Source organism: Mytilus galloprovincialis, chromosome 14 (assembly GCF_965363235.1).
Source record: "Mytilus galloprovincialis chromosome 14, xbMytGall1.hap1.1, whole genome shotgun sequence".
In the NCBI taxonomy this organism is placed as follows: domain Eukaryota; kingdom Metazoa; phylum Mollusca; class Bivalvia; order Mytilida; family Mytilidae; genus Mytilus; species Mytilus galloprovincialis.
The window spans coordinates 72,748,518-72,769,511 of record NC_134851.1 but is presented as its reverse complement, the minus strand read 5'-3'; the positions used below and the strand labels follow the sequence as shown (position 1 = coordinate 72,769,511).

Genomic DNA, 20,994 nt, shown 5'->3' with positions numbered 1-20,994 from the left:
AAAAACAGGTGACTTTACCTGTTTTACCTTCATTTGCATGAAATTTGTATGAAAAAAGTAAAATCACAAAAATACTGAACTCAGAGGAAAATCAATTCGGAAAGTCCATAATCACATGGCAAAATCAAATAACAAAACGCATCAAAAACGAATGGACAAGAACTGTCATATTCCTGACTTGGTACAGGCATTTTCAAATGTAGAAAATGGTGGATTGAACCTGGTTTTATAGCTAGCTAAACCTCTCACTTGTATGACAGTCGCATCAAATTCCATTATATAGTCACCGATGCGTGAACAAAACAAACAGACATAATAGGTAAAAATGTCAAAAATAGGGGTACAGCAGTCAACATTGTGTTATCATCTTAATCACTATAAAAACAACAAATGTAACGAAGAAGCACAAAAAGGCATACATCAAATTAACATCCTCATTGAGCAAAATGAGCAAAGCAGCCGACTAGGCGCCCATGCATTTTGCCATCATGGTTGAAAAGAAAAGTTCATATACAGTAACCGTGCTTCGATTTTTTTGATGTGATAATTTAACATGAATCTAACGAAAAAACTCATAGAAGAGTCGGCATGTGGCATTTTGCAAGATACACAGTCTGTTCCATGTCCCATTATCATCTCATTCTGAAGTTACATTCGTAAATCCCACCTTTAATCTATGCCAGTGAACGTTAAACAACCAACAATCGGTCAATCAATCTACACTGCGTCTCAGGAGAACTTTCTAGTTGCTTGCTTAGGATTTAAAACTGGACATTGAAAAATATCAGTTAGATTGGTTTTAATGATTTTTATTAACGTATTACTTCTTGTTTGGTGAGGGTGTCAGGAAAACTCCTTGGCCTGGTGCTGAAAAATATATTAGTAAGCAATAATTACATCTGTATACACTAAATACGTTAATATGTAAAAGACACATCCATACTTTGATATGTTAGAATAAGGATTTAAAGTACTATCACAAAAGAAAGAACTTAAAGTCTTTCCAACAAAGACTAAGGAATAATGATGTAAACATTTACCGATCAAAATTAATACCGTTTAGTAATTCAAAGAGAATGTGTCCCCAGTACACGGATAACCCACTCGCACTATCATTTTCTATTTTCAGTTGACAGTGAAATTGGTGTAAAAACTCTTATTTGGCATTAAAATTGCAAAGATTATATCATAGGGAACATGTGTACAAAGTTTATTGGACTTCAACTTCATCAAAAACTTCGACCAAAAACTTTAACCTGAAACGGGTCAGACGGCCGGACGCACAGACCAGAAAACATAAAGCCTCTCTACTATCGTATGTGGAATAAAAATCAAAAGCGAAAAATAACGAGCGATAACATGGTGATAAAACAGAAATCAAAGTTTTTGGTACATTTTTGTCAGCAACTCAGGGTAAAAATTACTTAAATTTATCAGTTGATTCAACTACTATTATGAAGAAAGGAAGATAACTCGATTTTTAAAGATGAATTTTACAATGAATAGACTTCATTGATATTTTAGAACAGATATTATATCCCTACACCTGGCAAGAGTCAAGCCATTTCCTTGATAAATATATCATCATTTTGTAACTGAAATATACTGTACATTTGTATAGGCATATACTTCATTGGTACATTTCTTTAAATGGATGTATGAAATGTTTTGATCAGTGCACTGTATTTTCAAAAGTAGTGATATACCTTGGAGGATTTAGATATCTGGGGTTTGATTCTATGTCATGCAATCTTTACCCAGAAAGAGATAGATACAAAGGAACCAACTCATGGTAGTCTTTGATAATGAGGGGTTAAACAAAACAAAAAATGGATTTTTTAATAATTTTAAAATACAATTGATATCATGCCTTTTCATAAATCCCAAGATATTATAAAGAGCACGTCAATATTAAATTTCCAAGAGAAACGTGCACACAGTGCGTGTGCATGACACGTATTTCCGGAATAACCTTCACTAGGAACTCCAGAAATCAAAAGTCCGGAAGCCCTATATGGATAAAACAGTTGCAGCCAGCATATTAAATAAATAGACTTAAACAGTGTAAATTCTAGATGCGCCCTAATTTGTTTAAATTTGGCAGGTGATTGTTTACCGCCATACGTGGAAATATTAGTTACCGGGCCCTGTATGAAGTTAATATACACTGATTCCCTGTTAGACTGGTAAAGTGATCTTGAGATTGGTAAATCAGATGGCGTTTTCCTGATCAGTATAGACGAAGCATCGAAAAAGAAAGATAGATATAGAGGACTTTCTGAACAGCCCAGGGGTGAGTTAATTTAATTTAAAATAAAAGTTTTGTATTTTTTAAAAGTCAAACCCCATAATCATAAATGTTATATTGTGTTCATGATTGGAAAAGCTTCAGAAAGTGGCGGAAAGTAAAAGGTTTCATCTGTTTCTATGGATTAACCAAAATAGTAAGGATATTTTCTTATTGACTAACGTGAATTTATCTTGTTGATACAAATGTATATAGCATATGTAAGAATTGAATTTAATAAAATCACTTCTTGATTTTGGATTCTGCTATTGCCTTAAATTGCTCTTCAGTTTAAATCAGATGTCATATTCTAGTTTTATTAGACAGTTTATATTTAGAATGTCTGGGTAATAATGGAGGTAACATTTCGGTCAGATTTGGTAGCTGTAATATAATACCGCCATAGTACGTCGACGTCACATCCGCTTTCATACGAAAAAGGGTAGAAAAAAATACTCCCTTTGAATATGACAATTGTAGGAATTTACCCTGCATTTCATTTCAGAAATATTTCTGAGTCATAATTATATATTTTGTTTGTTTCAAAGCACAATTCTTTTTCATTTTGTTTTTCTATAAAATACTTTGGAAACTTGAGGTTACATGGTTACTAAAGCTTGTAAACAGTGGGAAAATCATAGACATTTGATTTGTAAACTTGGAGTGATGGTTATTATTATCGTGTATGCAATGAAATGTCGTGTGAAATTTGTCTGTATTTGAAATAAAGCTTTTCTTTTAAAGATTTGTCTGATGAAAAATGGAGATTTTTATACTCAATCCATCAACACCATTACAAGTAAATAAATCATTATTACTGTCTGAGGACAGGGGACGCTGGACTGTTTACTGTAATTGAATCAATGATTGTGTATACATGTATGTATGTGAATTTTATTTATATTGTCTTCTTATTTTTTTTTAATTTTTACAAACTTAATGTTTAAATTTTATATGGCAATACATATTTGAATTGAACTGAAGTGATTTTTTTTTTATAGTTTTAGATAACGTTAACCTGACCCTAAAATTGTATACCAAAGGTTACAAGGCGGGTAATGTGTGGAGATGGAATAAAGAACTATCAGGAATCCTTAGCTACACAAACTGGAAGTACGACGAACCACAATCTCGTATCGACAAGACGTGTATAAATCTAGATAAATATGGTCAATGGAAGGCATCAGAGTGTACCCGGGAGACCTATTTTATTTGTAAAAGACTGCGTATATAGTCAGAGTGTACCCGGGAGACATACTTTATTTGTGAAAGACTGCGTATATAGTTTTCATTTTCAATTTACCTCCAATTCCTTGAGCATTTTTATACAAATATTTAAGATTGGTTATGATATATCGCTTTATAATACTTTAATGAATGTACCAGTGCACAAACAACTTTCAGAACTTTCTTCGTTTAGAAGTTGACTTCTAGTCATAACAACTAGCAGGGTAGGTGAATGAATCGTTTTGCTAAGACAAGAACATAGGTCACCACACCCAGATGGCAATATCACATTTCTATGTTCCAGGAACACAAAAATTGGGGCTAAAATAATAGTTTGCCACAAAATTTTAAAAGTCAACATCACAAATTACTTAGATTCAAGTTAATGTAACCAAACCAGTTGCCGTATGGTAAACTACTTGAACCTGATATGGGACGAAATATTAAAAGGAAGTACGGACATAAAGCATAATGACCCTCGGCACCCACCCTACTAAATTTCATACCACCTCATCGCCATCACAAAAAACAGACAGACTAATACAACCGCTCAGACAGTCCCGGAACATGCACGCACTCTCATATCAGATTCCATCCTGCAGAACGCAAATACGCCAACAATCATTCTTTCCACGCACAATAAAAAACTGGAACAGCCTTCCTCTGAGTATTGTTATGAGCGACTCTATAGAGTCATTCAAAACAGCCATATCAACCCACACCTACAGTCAGTAAATTCATCATGTGTAAATAGTTTTTTCTTAATATATAAATAAATAAATAAAATAAAAAAATATGCACTATCACTATGTAAAAATGTTATAATTATTTTTTGTTTTTAATCATAAAATTAAAATTTTTCACTGTATATACGTCTCCACAATTTGTGGACCACAAAGCAATGCGCAGTGCAAGTGACATAAACTTCAACGTGTTGAAGGCGGTCACTAAAAAAAAAGTAGAAGTACTTTCACAGTCCGTGGCTATTCACGGGGAAGCAAACATCTGTTCAAACCGACCAGCAGTGTATATTGTGGATAAACATATTCCAATAGGGAACATATATGTGGAACGGAATAACGAAAGGACGGACTCACAGGTCGTAAAGCCCCTTAACCCACCCATCGATCCTTCACATGACCATTTATTTTGGAAGCCGACTTCTATGCAAACCGACCAGCAGTGATACAGAGATTTTGGTATGATTGCCAATGAGAAACTCTCCACAAGACCAAAAATGACACAGAAATTAACATATATAGGTCACCGTACGGCCTTCAACAATGAGCAAAGCCTATACCGTATATATAAAAGGCCCCGAAATGAGAATGTTAAACAATTCAAACGAGAAAACAATATAAAAAAAAATGAACGAAAAACAAATAAGTAACACATAAACATACAACAGCCAATGAATACAGGCTCCTGACTTAGGACAGGCACATACATACAGAATATGGCGGGGTTAAACATGTTAGCGGGATCCCCAACAAGTATACCAACATATTGTTACAAAGTAAGAAAACCTTATCCTAGTGAACCTTGTCCATGTGATCCGTGCTGTGTTCTGCCCTCGTCTGGTACCAACAGGAAACCAGTAAACGATGTATAAATCTCATCAGGCTGACCGTACAAGTAATCGTCTGTGTGGGCCTTGATGTGAACTGTGTCCTCTGTGGAGAAATAAAACATCACATGTAATAAAATATAATCATTCTACAGATAGGATGATAATTTGTTGCGTGTCTAGCTCACTGTTCACCAGGTAGTTAGACAATAAATATAGAAAACGTCCACTATAAAGGTGTTGGATTAGGCTCTTGTGCAAAATATATTTGATCCAAACATGTGGAAAAGAGAGGGACGAATGATACCAGAGGGACAGTCAAACTCATAAATCGAAAATAAACTGACAACGCCATGGCTAAAAATGAAAAAGACAAACAGAAAAACAATAGTACACATGACACAACATAGAAAACTAGGGGTGATCTCAGGTGCTCAGGAAAGGTAAGTAGATCCTGTTCCACACGTGGAACCCGTCTTGTTGCTTATGGAACAGTACAACAGATCACACCAATCACCGAAAACCTAATCTACCAAATAATTAGACGTACAAAAAATCTAGCATGGCAACATGACGTCTTACAGACACAGCATTTGGTATGGTTAAAACAGTTCTAGATTAAGCTCAGTCAACTTATAAGAATGTTAAAGGCCAGATCGAAACAGGACAATACGCACAAATCAGTAGAACAGTATGGTCCGCATAAAAATCACACGCACATGCAAAAGTATTACCAAATGTCCATCACCGATATATAGGTAACAATTTTTTGAAATTCCACAAACAGCGGGAGACTTTTGATTTAAAATATTCACTGTCACGATTGCCTTGAAAGTTCTTAGAAAAACTCAATTACATTGTATATCAAATCATACATAATAAAAAGAAATGGGATTCAGCATCGAGAAGTTAACTAAGTTTTCACTTATGTCAGGAGTAATACGGCGGTTTTTAGTAGTGATACAGGAACTGTTCAAGTTAACATTTCCGGAGAACCTGTAAAAATCCCGGTAATATTATTGAATACATGGTTTTAGCTATAAATATTGAATTGTTCTGTGTAGTATGTTGCGGACTATTAATTCTCGTTACATTTTTTGTACATTAATCCAGACCAAGAATGACAGAATTACTAACACTGCCAATATCAGATGTAACGTGCACATATAAACCAATCAAACTACAGTAACTTACTTTCATCCTGACCTAGAATGACAGAATTACTGACAGTTGTCATAATCGGATGTAACGTGTGTATATAAACCAATCAAACTACAGTAACTTACTTTCATCCAGACCTAGAATGACAGAATTACTGACACTGTCATAATCGAATGTAACGTGCGTAAATAAACCAATCAAACTACAGTAACTTACTTTCATCCAGACCTAGAATGACAGAATTACTGAAAGTTGTCATAATCGGATGTAACGTGTGTATATAAACCAATCAAACTACAGTAACTTACTTTCATCCAGATCTAGAATGACAGAATTACTGACAGTTGTCATAATCTGATGTAACGTGCGTAAATAAACCAATCAAACTACAGTAACTTACTTTCATCCAGACCTAGAATGACAGAATTACTGACACTGTCATAATCGAATGTAACGTGCGTAAATAAACCAATCAAACTACAGTAACTTACTTTCATCCAGACCTAGAATGACAGAATTACTGACAGTTGTTATAATCGGATGTAACGTGCGTAAATAAACCAATCAAACTACAGTAACTTACTTTCATCCAGACCTAGAATGACAGAATTACTGACAGTTGTCATAATCGGATGTAACGTGCGTATATATAAACCAATCAAACTACTGTGTAACAGTAACTTACTTGCATCCAGACCTAGAGTGACAGAATGTCTGACACTGTCATAATCGGATGTAACGTGTGTATATAAACCAATTAAACTACAGTAACTTACTTTCATCCAGACCTAGAATGACAGAATTACTGACACTGTCATAATTCGACGTAACGTGCGTAAATAAACCAATCAAACAACAGTAACTTACTTTCATCCAGACCTAGAATGACAGAATTACTGACAGTTGTCATAATCGGATGTAACGTGTGTATATAAACCAATCAAACAACAATAACTTACTTTCATCCAGACCTAGAATGACAGAATTACTGACAGTTGTCATAATCTGATGTAACGTGCGTATATATAAACCAATCAAACTACTGTGTAACAGTAACTTACTTTCATCCAGACCTAGAATGACAGAATTACTGATAGTTGTCATAATCGGATGTAACGTGTGTATATAAACCAATCAAACAACAGTAACTTACTTTCATCCAGACCTAGAATGACAGAATTACTGACAGTTGTCATAATCGGATGTAACGTGCGTATATGTAAACCAATCAAACTACTGTGTAACAGTAACTTACTTTCATCCAGACCTAGAATGACAGAATTACTGACAGTTGTCATAATCGGATGTAACGTGTGTATATAAACCAATAAAACAACAGTAACTTACTTTCATCCAGACCTAGAATGACAGAATTACTGACAGTTGTCATAATCGGATGTAACGTGCGTATATATAAACCAAACAAACTACTGTGTAACAGTAACTTACTTTCATCCAGACCTAGAATGACAGAATTACTGACAGTTGTCATAATCGGATGTAACGTGTGTATATAAACCAATAAAACAACAGTAACTTACTTTCATCCAGACCTAGAATGACAGAATTACTGACAGTTGTCATAATCGGATGTAACGTGCGTATATATAAACCAATCAAACTACTGTGTAACAGTAACTTACTTTCATCCAGACCTAGAATGACAGAATTACTGACAGTTGTCATAATCGGATGTAACGTGTGTATATAAACTAATCAAACTACAGTAACTTACTTTCATCCAGACCTAGAATGACAGAATTACTGACAGTTGTCATAATCTAATGTAACGTGCGTATATATAAACCAATCAAACTACTGTGTAACAGTAACTTACTTTCATCCAGACCTAGAATGACAGAATTACTGACACTGTCATAATTCGACGTAACGTGCGTAAATAAACCAATCAAACAACAGTAACTTACTTTCATCCAGACCTAGAATGACAGAATTACTGACAGTTGTCATAATCTGATGTAACGTGCGTATATAAACCAATAAAACAACAGTAACTTACTTTCATCCAGACCTAGAATGACAGAATTACTGATAGTTGTCATAATCGGATGTAACGTGCGTATATAAACCAATCAAACAACAGTAACTTACTTTCATCCAGACCTAGAATGACAGAATTACTGACAGTTGTCATAATCGGATGTAACGTGTGTATATAAACCAATCAAACTACAGTAACTTACTTTCATCCAGACCTAGAATGACAGAATTACTGACAGTTGTCATAATCGGATGTAACGTGCGTATATATAAACCAATCAAACAACAGTTACTTACTTTCATCCAGACCTAGAATGACAGAATTACTGACAGTTGTGATAATCGGATGTAACGTGTGTATATAAACCAATCAAACAACAGTAACTTACTTTCATCCAGACCTAGAATGACAGAATTACTGACAGTTGTCATAATCGGATGTAACGTGCGTATATATAAACCAATCAAACTACTGTGTAACAGTAACTTACTTTCATCCAGACCTAGAATGACAGAATTACTGACAGTTGTCATAATCGGATGTAACGTGCGTAAATAAACTAATCAAACTACAGTAACTTACTTTCATCCAGACCTAGAATGACAGAATTACTGACAGTTGTCATAATCGGATGTAACGTGCGTACATAAACTAATCAAACTACAGTAACTTACTTTCATCCAGACCTAGAGTGACAGAATTACTGACAGTTGTCATAATCGGATGTAACGTGCGTACATAAACTAATCAAACTACAGTAACTTACTTTCATCCAGACCTAGAATGACAGAATTACTGACAGTTGTCATAATCGGATGTAACGTGCGTATATATAAACCAATCAAACTACTGTGTAACAGTAACTTACTTTCATCCAGACCTAGAATGACAGAATTACTGATAGTTGTCATAATCGGATGTAACGTGCGTATATAAACCAATCAAACTACAATAACTTACTTTCATCCAGACCTAGAATGACAGAATTACTGACAGTTGTCATAATCGGATGTAACGTGCGTATATAAACCAATCAAACTACAATAACTTACTTTCATCCAGACCTAGAATGACAGAATTACTGACAGTTGTCATAATCGGATGTAACGTGTGTATATAAACCAATAAAACTACAGTAACTTACTTTCATCCAGACCTAGAATGACAGAATTACTGACAGTTGTCATAATCGGATGTAACGTGTGTATATAAACCAATCAAACTACAATAACTTACTTTCATCCAGACCTAGAATGACAGAATTACTGACGCTGCCATAATCAGACGTAACGTGAGCATAAGAACCAACAATATAGTCATCATTTCTGTACAAATCCAGCTGCAGTTGTTTGTTCTGTTGAGCTAAGGCATAGTACATAAAAACGTAGGTACCAGTTCTTGGACTGGTAAATATTCCATTTGTGTTGTTGTAGCCCCCTCCCATGTTAAGGAAGACTCTATCGTATGGAACTGTATCATTGTGGGAGGCATAGAGTGTCGCGAGTTGTGTCAAACCTGCTGAGAATGCCACGAACTTGTTAGTGTGTGCAACTCGAAGCATGTGATGTGGAATTACTGAAATAAAAAAGATAAATATTGAAAATATATTTCCTTGCAAACATAAAACCCTGTTTAATCCTACGGTTTTTATAGTGGGAAATGACTATACCAAGTCAGGAATATTGTGTTAAAGCTTTTCATTTTGGCATTTGATAAAGGACTTTCCTCTTTGAATTTTTCTTGGTGTTCGGTATTTTTGTTATTTTAAAATAATTACATTAGATGTATGTTTCATTATAATACTTTATTCTGATTGGCTAACTGCACATCACGTGTCATTCCTTAAGCAATTGCATTACTCAATAAAACTTTTCATTCATGATAACACGTGGTCCCACAATAAAGTGCACAGGTGAATTAAATACGAAAATTTATAAAATTCATGTTTTCATGATCATAGCTAAAAAATGTAATAATAAGAATTGAATGCTTCTTTTTGTAACTTCATAGGGTTGTAAAAGCGTTGACCGTGCGCACATTTTTAGAATGAAGCGCGGTACAAAATGTACTTCGGTCAACGCTTTTACACCCCAATGAAGTTACAAAAAGAAGCATTCAATTCTTAAATGAAACTGAGGACAGGGGACTCTTGATTTACCATGGTTAAAAATTTTGTGGTATATTGATATGCTGTAATTTGTATTTTGACTTGACTGTGACTATATTTTATAATTGCAACAATTGATATATATATATATTACATGCAAATCAGAACCGGTTGACAAGATATGATTATGAACACTACTTTGCACAGAAAATAAACAATTTGAAAGATTGATAAGTAACCAATCACATACCATGATCTCCTGGAATTAAAGGAAAAACTGCATCAGTATAGTGTAGCACTAAAATCAAGGCTATTAAAGCGGAAAATCTTAACATCTGAAAAGAAAAAAAGAAAAGTGAAATCATGCAGTCTTTTTGAATTGCTTCATTTTGAAAAAAAACTGTACGGATATAAATCAATTTAAAAAAGACACCCTTTTACATAAAATAATGCAGCTTGTTCTGGCAATAACCTCATTTTTGGGAGCAATTTGAAAAAAAGTGTTTTATAAGATACTTGTATTCCAATAAAGCAAGCGCCAACATTTTTGACACTTTTTAACCACAATTAATTTTTACTGTACAATAAACATAAACACGAATAGTAAAGAAATTCGGGATTAACACATTCTTATATCTTTAAAAATATCTGATATGTGTTATAAAAAAAGAAGATGTATTATATGATTGCCAATGAGACAACTCTCCACAAGAGACCAAAATGACACAGAAATTATCAACTGTGGTCACCGTACGACCTTCAACAATGAGCAAAGCCCATACCGCAGTTATTCATTCTGAGGGAACGAATCCAGATTTATTGAGGTTTTTGAACTTTTATAATAGTATAATAAAAATTGTGTATTTTTACTCTGCATGATGTTGTGTCATGATCAATATGGATACCCATATCCTTTGTTTTTCAATAATATAACTATTTTAGAGAATAAATCGTTTGTGATATCACCATGTCAATACTTAGTATGGCAATCTATGTTGCCTTCATATTTTGAAATCATAATTGATAATAGTGAAATCAATATTCGATGTTGATTCCGAATGTTGCCGAATAGAACCGAAGTTTAGCGAGGTCATTTGAATTGTTAACCGGGATACTTTTAATTACTAGTTACTAAAATTATGTGGTCTTTTATGATATTCATAAAAAAAAATATGTGGAGTGATCGCCAATGAGACAACTCTTCACAAGAGACCAGAATGACACAGAAATTAAAATGTATTCTAGGTCACCGTACACTCTTCAACAATGAGCATTCATGCCTAAATATAGAATACTTAGACATAGAAAATTGGCTCTAACATATAACTTGAAATATATGGAAGTCCCAATCAAATACAAATAAGAACACAATCATTAATAGTATCCTAAAAAAATCTCTAATAATTAATTTGTATATAATAAATCGATATAACAAAGGAAAACAGGAAGGGGTCCACGAGCAAATGGAACCGAGTAGTAAGCTTAGCTGTAAAAATCTGCATCGTGTCGCTTAATGTAGATCATAGATATATATTTGTTAAGACAGGATTTTTTCTTATACTTTGCCAAAATAAAGATTAAACATTGCTTTTTTCAAAAATATTAAAAAGTACGGGTCACCGTGCTATTTTCAAAGCTATGAGTCGTTGAAAATTGCCTAAATTTGGTTAGATTATTCATGAAAAACACATTTGTGTGCATTTCAAAAAATCTATGAGATCGAATTTTGAAACAAATTGTAAGAAGAAAGGTTTTTTAATATGTTTGAAGAAAATAAAAAGAAAACAAAAGTGTCACCGAACTTGTTTTCTTGCTATAAGTAAAAATTAAAAAAAATCTCTATCAGTATAGTATACATTTTTTACTAAAAGAGTTATCTCCTCTGAAATGGCTCATTTGTAAAAAATGATTCTTAAAACACAAAATTGGATATCTGTTTAAATAGTTTGGGTTATACAATAAATCGCCAAGTTTTCTTTATATATGAATAAACAGTCTTATAAACAGTCTAACCAATAAATTAATGCAAATCTGTCTCTATATTTGAAGATTTGGGCAAATAACTCTACCGATTCTGTACTGGGATTGCACAATCCAAGATGGCGGTATACCATGAACCTACCTTAAAATAGGTTTAGCAATGGCAAATAAGATATAGTAAATTGTTCAAATGTCTTTGAATGTAATTGCGTCTTTCCCCAAGACATCTGAAACAAAACCTAGTCCGGCAGGAAATATAGCATGAACTTGCAATTTAGATAAGAAAATCTAGTAAAAAATTGTGATCTCAAATGAAAAATAAATATAAAAGTTTTAAAACAAACATTAAATCAAACTTACCTTGAGGATTTTAGGACAACGCTAATGTATATGTCTTATCTTTTATCTTAGATAGGTGCCGTGACCCAATGTGAAAGGTGCCATATGTTTTCTTCAGATATAACATACAGGAAAGTGTACAAGGTAAGTCGAGTCTTTTTTTCGTTTTCTATTAACATATTACCATAATAATGATATTCAAAAATATAAGGAGATGATAACGAAAAACCAAAAAATCTGCTGATCTTGGTATTATATATTTAGTTGTCTTGATGAGAAAAAAATGATATCATTGTGAAATCAATTGAAGCAGAACCCTTCCTCATCTAGAGTATATATGTTCATTACTTGGCTTAGATGTGCTAGGTATTAGTGGAAATAAGCGTTTGTCTTTTGTTTCTGTTATATCAAATTCTAATTTTAATGGAAAAGTTGGCCATAGGAGCCGTTAAATTTAGTTACGATCCATGTTAAAAGTTAATGACAAAAAAGACGAGGAAAATTCAATCGGAAAGTCCCTACTCACATGGCAAAACCAAATGATGAAAAAAACCACATAAAAGACCGATGGACAACAACTGTCATATTCCAGACCTGGTACATGCATTTTCAAATGTAGACAATGGTGGATTGAACCTGATTGTATAGCGCTAGACCTCTCACTTGTACGACAGTGTCATCAAATTCCGTTATATTTACAACGATGCTTGTAAACCATTTATTTTATTTAGAAAATGTGATGGATCTTTGGTAGTCTTCTAATTGTTCTGAATTTCCTTACTAAATATACATAGCCGCATAAAATACTCAGTCAAATAATATTTCAAAAGATCGATAGTATGTCCAAAAATATGATTTATCACATTTCCAAACGCAAGAAACGAGAAAAATTCTTAGAGCAATGTTTATCTTCAACTCTGATTTCATCTGGAAGATATTTTCGAGATATTTGCGAGAAAACGTCGATTCGTGAATGTGATGTGATCTTTCAAATTGGATAAAATGTTGTCATTTAAACCATTGTGTTCTTCTTTGTAGATAACAAGATGATACTACTTATTGTTCTAGCTGGAGTGTTCGGTCTGGCAATGTCTCAGGGTATGTATATGTATATATATAATTGTTTTCAATCTTAAACTTTTTTATTCTAATTACTCAGTTTCCATTGCGACTACTAAACATTTTCCTGTATCGATCTGTTTTTCATCTCTTTGATCATAGAACCGACGCGTTTCAGGAGATGATATTCACCTTGTTTCATTCTCTACTGCACTAACTGGGCAAGCGAATCTTATATTTTAGGAGGTAATATACCAAATGTAACATTCCGTGCTGGAGTGACTTGGCCTTTGAATCTTCTATTTAAGGAGGTGATATACCAATGGTGGCATTCTCTGCCGGACTGACTTGGCCTTTTAATCCTCTATTTTAGGAGGTGATATACCAACGGTGACATTCTCTGCTGGACTAACTTGGCCTTTGAATCTTCTATTTTAGGAGGTGATATACCAACGGTGACATTCTCTGCTGGACTAACTTGGCCTTTGAATCTTCTATTTTAGGAGGTGATATACCAACGGTGACATTCTCTGCTGGACTAACTTGGCCTTTGAATCTTCTATTTTAGGAGGTGATATACCAGCTGTGGCATTTTCTGCTGGACTAACTCGTCCATTAAACTTGACTCATTCCGAAACAGTTAATTTTGACAGAATATTCACCAACATCGGTTCTGGGTATGACAGCAATTCCGGCCGATTTAGATGTCCTCAAAGTGGTATCTATGTTTTCCAGTTCCACGCCCTTTCTAAGCAGGTAATGATACCTAAAGGACGATACGTACATTTTTTGTTTCTTAAATGCTTTCGTTTATATTTTCGGAGAATTCATGTGTTGGTTGTTTGTGTGGTCTGTCACCGTAGAGTCTTGTATGTTTTTGTTGTTCTATGTATCATATTCAATACGTTAATTGAGTAATTTAACATTTATTAATACGCATGTAACATACACACCCAAACCTGATATATTTTAGAAATCAAATCTCTTTTCGAAAGCTGGTATGTGTATTGCTTGTTTTTTTGTAAACATGTAATGCTGCCTTTGGTTTATTTTATTTTCTATCTAGGTTCTTTCCCCCTTTTAACAAAACATCTTCCTGTAATAGCCTATTAAGCGAATTGATGAATACAAAAAGGAAAAATAATTGTAGTAACATTTGTTTCCTCTACATATGTTGTAAGGGAGATAATTCAAAGAAATAATACAATGTTTGTTTCAACTTAGAAATTTACAAAAGTTGAAAATTGAATTAATGATTTTAATATTTATCAAAAAAAGAGGTAAACGATACCAAGGGGACATTCAAAACTAACGCGTTCTAGATAAACAGACAACGACATGATAAAAAAAATAAACGACAGACGACAAAACTAACGCGTTCTAGATAAACAGACAACGACAAGATAAAAAAAATAAACGACAGACGACAAAACTAACGCGTTCTAGATAAACAGACAACGACATGATAAAAAAAATAAACGACAGACGACAAAACTAACGCGTTCTAGATAAACAGACAACGACAAGATAAAAATAATAAACGACAGACGACAAAACTAACGCGTTCTAGATAAACAGACAACGACATGATAAAAAAAAATAAACGACAGACGACAAAACTAACGCGTTCTAGATAAACAGACAACGACATGATAAAAAAAATAAACGACAGACGACAAAACTAACGCGTTCTAGATAAACAGACAACGACATGATAAAAAAAATAAACGACAGACGACAAAACTAACGCGTTCTAGATAAACAGACAACGACAAGATAAAAAAAATAAACGACAGACGACAAAACTAACGCGTTCTAGATAAACAGACAACGACAAGATAAAAAAAATAAACGACAGACGACAAAACTAACGCGTTCTAGATAAACAGACAACGACATGATAAAAAAAATAAACAATAGACGACAAAACTAACGCGTTCTAGATAAACAGACAACGACATGATAAAAAAAATAAACGACAGACGACAAAACTAACGCGTTCTAGATAAACAGACAACGACATGATAAAAAAAATAAACAACAGACGACAAAGAAACAAACAAGAGCACAAAACACTCCAAAGAAAACACCCGACAGGCTGAGCAGCACCAATCTTGTCAAAATACTCTTACATGGATACAGACTGATTGTTAGCATCTACATTTCTTAATTTTGTTCGATTTCTCTCTCTTGTTATTCAGCGTATGAACATAAAGGTATCAAAATTAGTATATTAGTTAATAACAGGGGCGGATTAAGGATTTTGGAAAGTGAGGGCGAAGTAATAAATTTTGCTAAAAAACATAAAGTAAGTGTAAAATGCATTTTAGTTAAAGTGTAGGGGCTGGACATTTTTGGTGCCGTATTCTCTACATTGATTGTCTATTATAAAATAATTGAATGGATCCAAAGCTATATGTACTTTTTAATATATTTGGAGTGGAATTTGTCAGTAAAAATGGACATGGGAAATTCCCGTTTGTTGTATGGTTATGTTACAGATTTCTTGTTGTGAACAAGATATACGACTATTCAATGAAATTAACAATTACGACCAACACGAAGAAAAACAAACAAGAAAATTTTATCCATTGAAATGTTTGGTTGATGTGTTTCACCCAACAATGGAAGCGATGGGTACAAATCAACCAAAAGGCTACGAATGAATCGGAAACGAAAATGAAGTTGTGAATAACGTTCGACACATGGAGTCATATAGGCCACACCCGCCAGGCCGGTTACAGTCGGGCTTTGAAAAAAATATTCAGTATATCAGTTCGGCGGAACAGACATTCCGGTCAGATATAGGATTCACATGCAATCCCCCGCCCAAAAAGAATATGCCCGTTTTTTTTAGAGTGTAATGGAGTATAATGTTCTGTTGGGTGGAATTGTGATAAAGAAGTCAATACATCCTTGCTCAATATTTTGAAGGCGTCATCCTTAGCCTAAACATGAGTTCTGAATTTCAAAATGACTGAGTGACGTTTTTTTTTCGACGTTTTGGTATTGTCAACTCCACCGTAGCGAATCACATAACTTTGACATAATCAATAATATATTACAGTGAATACGAGCGAAAAATATCTTTATAAGTGGAGAACTGTCGCATTAAAATTAAATACACAGCAAAATTCACGAAGTCTAGGCTGATTATTAATCATTTTATAAAAAAAAAAGAAAAAAAAAAGTGCCAGCAAAGGGGGATGCGTACGTCCTCTACGCCCCCTCTGAATCCGCCACTGAATAATAATTGTTTTATCATTGTAAGACAAAAGCTCTGTGTGGCACGTTGATAGCAGGATGAATTATTTTTTTTTATCTTTATTTTATAGGACAGAACATATTGACCCCATATGTATCAAAACTATACTGAAAGTGTACTTATTACAATAAGTTTATATATAAATGTCAACTTTTTTTTTATTTTCATAAATATTTTTTTAGAGTAAAGACATAAAATATTTTCATTCTGTCTCAAATCGATTCTTCAGTATTATTGATGATTCTTACTGTTAACGTATAAAACCTTGTAATTTACTCATTGTTGAAGGCCGTACGGTTGCTTATAACTACTCACATCCACTTCATTTAAACTAGGGTGGATAGTTATCTCATTGGAAATTTAGCTACATCTCCTTATTTATATAATGTATCTACATTGTAGGACAAAACAGTTTGGCTTCAGTTGTACCATAATTATCATTATGTTGTATCTGTATACGGACATACTGCCAATGACTACTCAGCCGGTGGAAACTCAGTCGCCATTCATATATCTAAAGGTATGTTGCTTGTAACCTCCATTTTCACACAGGAAGGTCTGGATGATCCTTAATGGATTGAAAAAAATAAAGAATAACGAAGAAAATAATGTAGAAAAAGCACTGAAAATCTCAAGATTATACAGCAACAAAGACACTGCTTCAGACCCCAATAAACCCTTTCCTGTCGTTGGGGACCCGCATATACAGCAACAAAGACACTCCTTCACACCCCGATAAACCCTTTCCTGTCGTTGGGGACCCGCATATACAGCAACAAAGACACTCCTTCACACCCCGATAAACCCTTTCCTGTCGTTGGGGACCCGCATATACAGCAACAAAGACACTCCTTCACACCCCGATAAACCCTTTCCTGTCGTTGGGGACCCGCATATACAGCAACAAAGACACTCCTTCACACCCCGATAAACCCTTTCCTGTCGTTGGGGACCCGCATATACAGCAACAAAGACACTCCTTCACACCCCGATAAACCCTTTCCTGTCGTTGGGGACCCGCATATACAGCAACAAAGACACTCCTTCACACCCCGATAAACCCTTTCCTGTCGTTGGGGACCCGCATATACAGAAATAAAGACACTCCTTCAGACCCCGATTAACCCTTTCCTATCGTTGGGGACCCGCATATACAGAAATAAAGACACTCCTTCAGACCCCGACAAACCCTTTCCTATCGTTGGGGACCCGCATAGACGTATTTTTCTTTTCTCTGCGAGGTGGTTTGTGGAATATTTAGATTCTGTTCTAAGAGGGGGCTAAAGGGGGGTCCAATAACAGCAAAAAGCTCTTCTAACTATGCTGTTCACTGTTTACCTGTCTTTATTAAATACAATTATAGACACAATTCAGAACAACGCTATAATTAAGAAGTGTATTTATAATTATATATGTCGCATCTATATAATATAGTAATACGTCGAGAGAAGAAAAAGACCAGACAACGTTAAGTAGGACGCTAAACAAAGAAGGCACCAATAATCTGCTGCAAATCCACTTCGCATTAAAAATAAATACCCGAATTGGATAACTAATTAAATTGAATTTGATTAATTGAGATACAAAGGGCATTTTTATAACGACAGGTAAATTGACAAGAAACTGACACACCTGTTTACACTACATGCGATTTTAACCCACGTTTTAACGATAACAATTTCATATCCTTGTATATAATGGTTCCCCATAAGCTCTCGTTAAACAGTAACCAACCTTAATATACAATATAACAGAAGATGTTATATGGTTGTCAACCAGACAACTGTCTAGCGTGGACATGGTGAATATGAGCAGTTATAGGTAATCTGAAGGCCTTTAACAATGAGAAAAACATAGGTAATCTGAAGGCCTTTAACAATGAGAAAAACATAGGTAATCTGAAGGCCTTTAACAATGAGAAAAACATAGGTAATCTGAAGGCCTTTAACAATGAGAAAAACATGCCGTATAGTATGCTATATTAGGCCCCAACATCAATCTGATTGCCTCAATATGACAAATGTGAAACAATTCAAACAGCAAAACCAGCGTGATAATTTATAAAATTATTATTTACGAATAACAAATTTCACAGACATATAAATTAAACCAAAGAATCCTAGGCTCCTGACCTTGGACAGGCACATAAAGAACATGGTGGGTCAAACATGTTAATGAGCGCTCAAGCCGCTAAAAACATGTGAGAGTGGTGTTACAACACAGTATAATAACAACCTACAAAAAACTCTTTTGCAGTGGATAGATTTCGTGCTCCATACCTATCTATCTATATGGAGCACGAAAAAAAATAAAAAAAATAGTCACAATAGACGCAAATCACCAAATGAATATAACGTAAATCTAAAGGCATTTGAAGTTACGAAAAGCTGTTTGAAGCCAATTTCAATTAATAGGTAAACTAATGTTCTCTTAGACTAACGGAGAAATTCACAAAATGTAGTTTTAAAATCTTAGTAGGTTTATACTTTCGTTTTCAATTTAATTCGTTAGATGATCTGATGATATGTAAGCATTGAATGTATAACATTTGGTCTGATTAGGGCAGTTATTGATCGTCATATTTTTAATATACTTTATCGATCTAATCTTTTTGTCAGTTTGGTAGGTACAGACTGTATAAAAGTTAATGCTGATTATTTTTTATCAGTCGAACTTTGCAGGTAGAATTTTCTGTAAGTAATTCAAATTAACGATAAACTCAAGTGCAAACCTGTTGACCTGTCAACTTTTAAAAGAAGGTAGAAACTTTTCGTATTTTGGGCCAATTGACTCATTCATTTGAATATACCCATTCTATATGTGCCTGTCCCAAGTCAAGAGCAAGTACTTCATTGGTTGTCGTTGGTTAAAGTCATATATGTTTTTCGTTTATCGTTTTGCATCAAAATCAGGTTATGTTTTTTTTTCATTTGACTTATTTTACATTTTGTCATGTCGGGTATTTTAAACATATAGGCGACTTTACAGTTTTGCTCATTATTGAAGGCCGTACATTGTCCTATAGTTGCTGAAATCAACGTCCTTCGGATTTTTGTGGTGTGTCGTCTCGTTAGCAATTATACAGCTAGTGGCGGATCCAGCCATTTTAAAAAGGGGGGTTCCCAACACAGAGTAAAAAGGGGGGGGTTCCAACTATATGCTCACATTCAAATGCATTGATCGGCCAAAAAAAAAGGGGGGCTCCAACCCCTGGGGTCTCTCGACGAGCGAGGCCATGAAGATCATTGTAGTGGTTGCATTTGAATTGTATATTTTCCATGCTAAATACCATCGATCTACATTGAGATTGAGACAAAACTTTTTCACATGTCACTTGATAAGTAAAGTATTTATTTGCTTATTACCTACAACAATATTTCGTTTATTACCGAGTAATAAAGAAAAAGAAAATAACACATGACTTGTAAAATAAAATTTAAATAACAAATTAATCATCATCCAATTTGTTCAAATACTGTTTTCATTCTAGGTGATGAAGTTTACGTTATGGCTGTAGACTCTAAAAATGGCGCCAAAACGTACATGTATGGAGCAACCGATGAAGTGTACTGTACATTCTCTGGTTACCTAATTTCACCCGTGTTTGAAGAATACCCAGTAGTTGGTTGATCTGGCATTGACAAATATTACAAATAAACTTGACTTTTAATATGTACGTTGTTTACATCCTTAATGTATAGCTGTCTCATTTGCAGTCAAACCACGTGTTCTTATCATGTTCCATGGTTCATTTTGTTTTCTGGAGCATATATTCGTTACTTTGTTTCCCTGTCTATGTACTTAGTATTAGTCTCATTGGCAGACAAAGCACGTGTTATTATGTTCCATTGGTGGCTTCTGTTTTAATTGTTCATGGCCTTGGCCAGGAACATGTGATTTTGAAAGTGACGTATATGTTAGGCGAAAATTGATGATGTTGTGTCATGTGAACTAGGCCTATTATTTGTCTTTTTTCATTTTTACTCATGACGTTGTCAGT

The 20,994-nt window shown here is 34.2% G+C and overlaps 2 protein-coding genes across 3 annotated transcripts; one reads left to right on the top strand and one right to left on the bottom strand.

Moving 5' to 3' along the window:
- Window positions 1-793: 793 nt before the first annotated feature.
- LOC143058745 (cerebellin-2-like) lies at window positions 794-12,757 on the bottom strand. Of its 2 annotated transcripts, none has more exons than XM_076232193.1 (5): window positions 12,692-12,757; window positions 10,602-10,686; window positions 9,481-9,819; window positions 5,056-5,187; window positions 794-867 (listed from the first exon to the last, which is right to left on the bottom strand). In XM_076232193.1, the coding sequence occupies exons 2-5, from the start codon at window positions 10,684-10,686 to the stop codon at window positions 821-823; spliced, it is 603 nt and encodes a 200-aa protein (XP_076088308.1). In that variant the 5' UTR covers window positions 12,692-12,757; the 3' UTR covers window positions 794-820. The 2 variants fall into 2 exon arrangements, with proteins under 2 accessions (XP_076088308.1, XP_076088309.1); XM_076232194.1 differs by having other exon boundaries at window positions 5,041-5,187; window positions 12,692-12,756.
- Window positions 12,721-20,666, top strand: LOC143058746 (complement C1q-like protein 4). The gene is made up of 5 exons (XM_076232195.1): window positions 12,721-12,814; window positions 13,709-13,768; window positions 14,298-14,485; window positions 17,397-17,514; window positions 20,485-20,666. The coding sequence occupies exons 2-5, from the start codon at window positions 13,717-13,719 to the stop codon at window positions 20,622-20,624; spliced, it is 498 nt and encodes a 165-aa protein (XP_076088310.1). The 5' UTR covers window positions 12,721-12,814; window positions 13,709-13,716; the 3' UTR covers window positions 20,625-20,666.
- The last annotated feature ends 328 nt before the right edge of the window (window positions 20,667-20,994 follow it).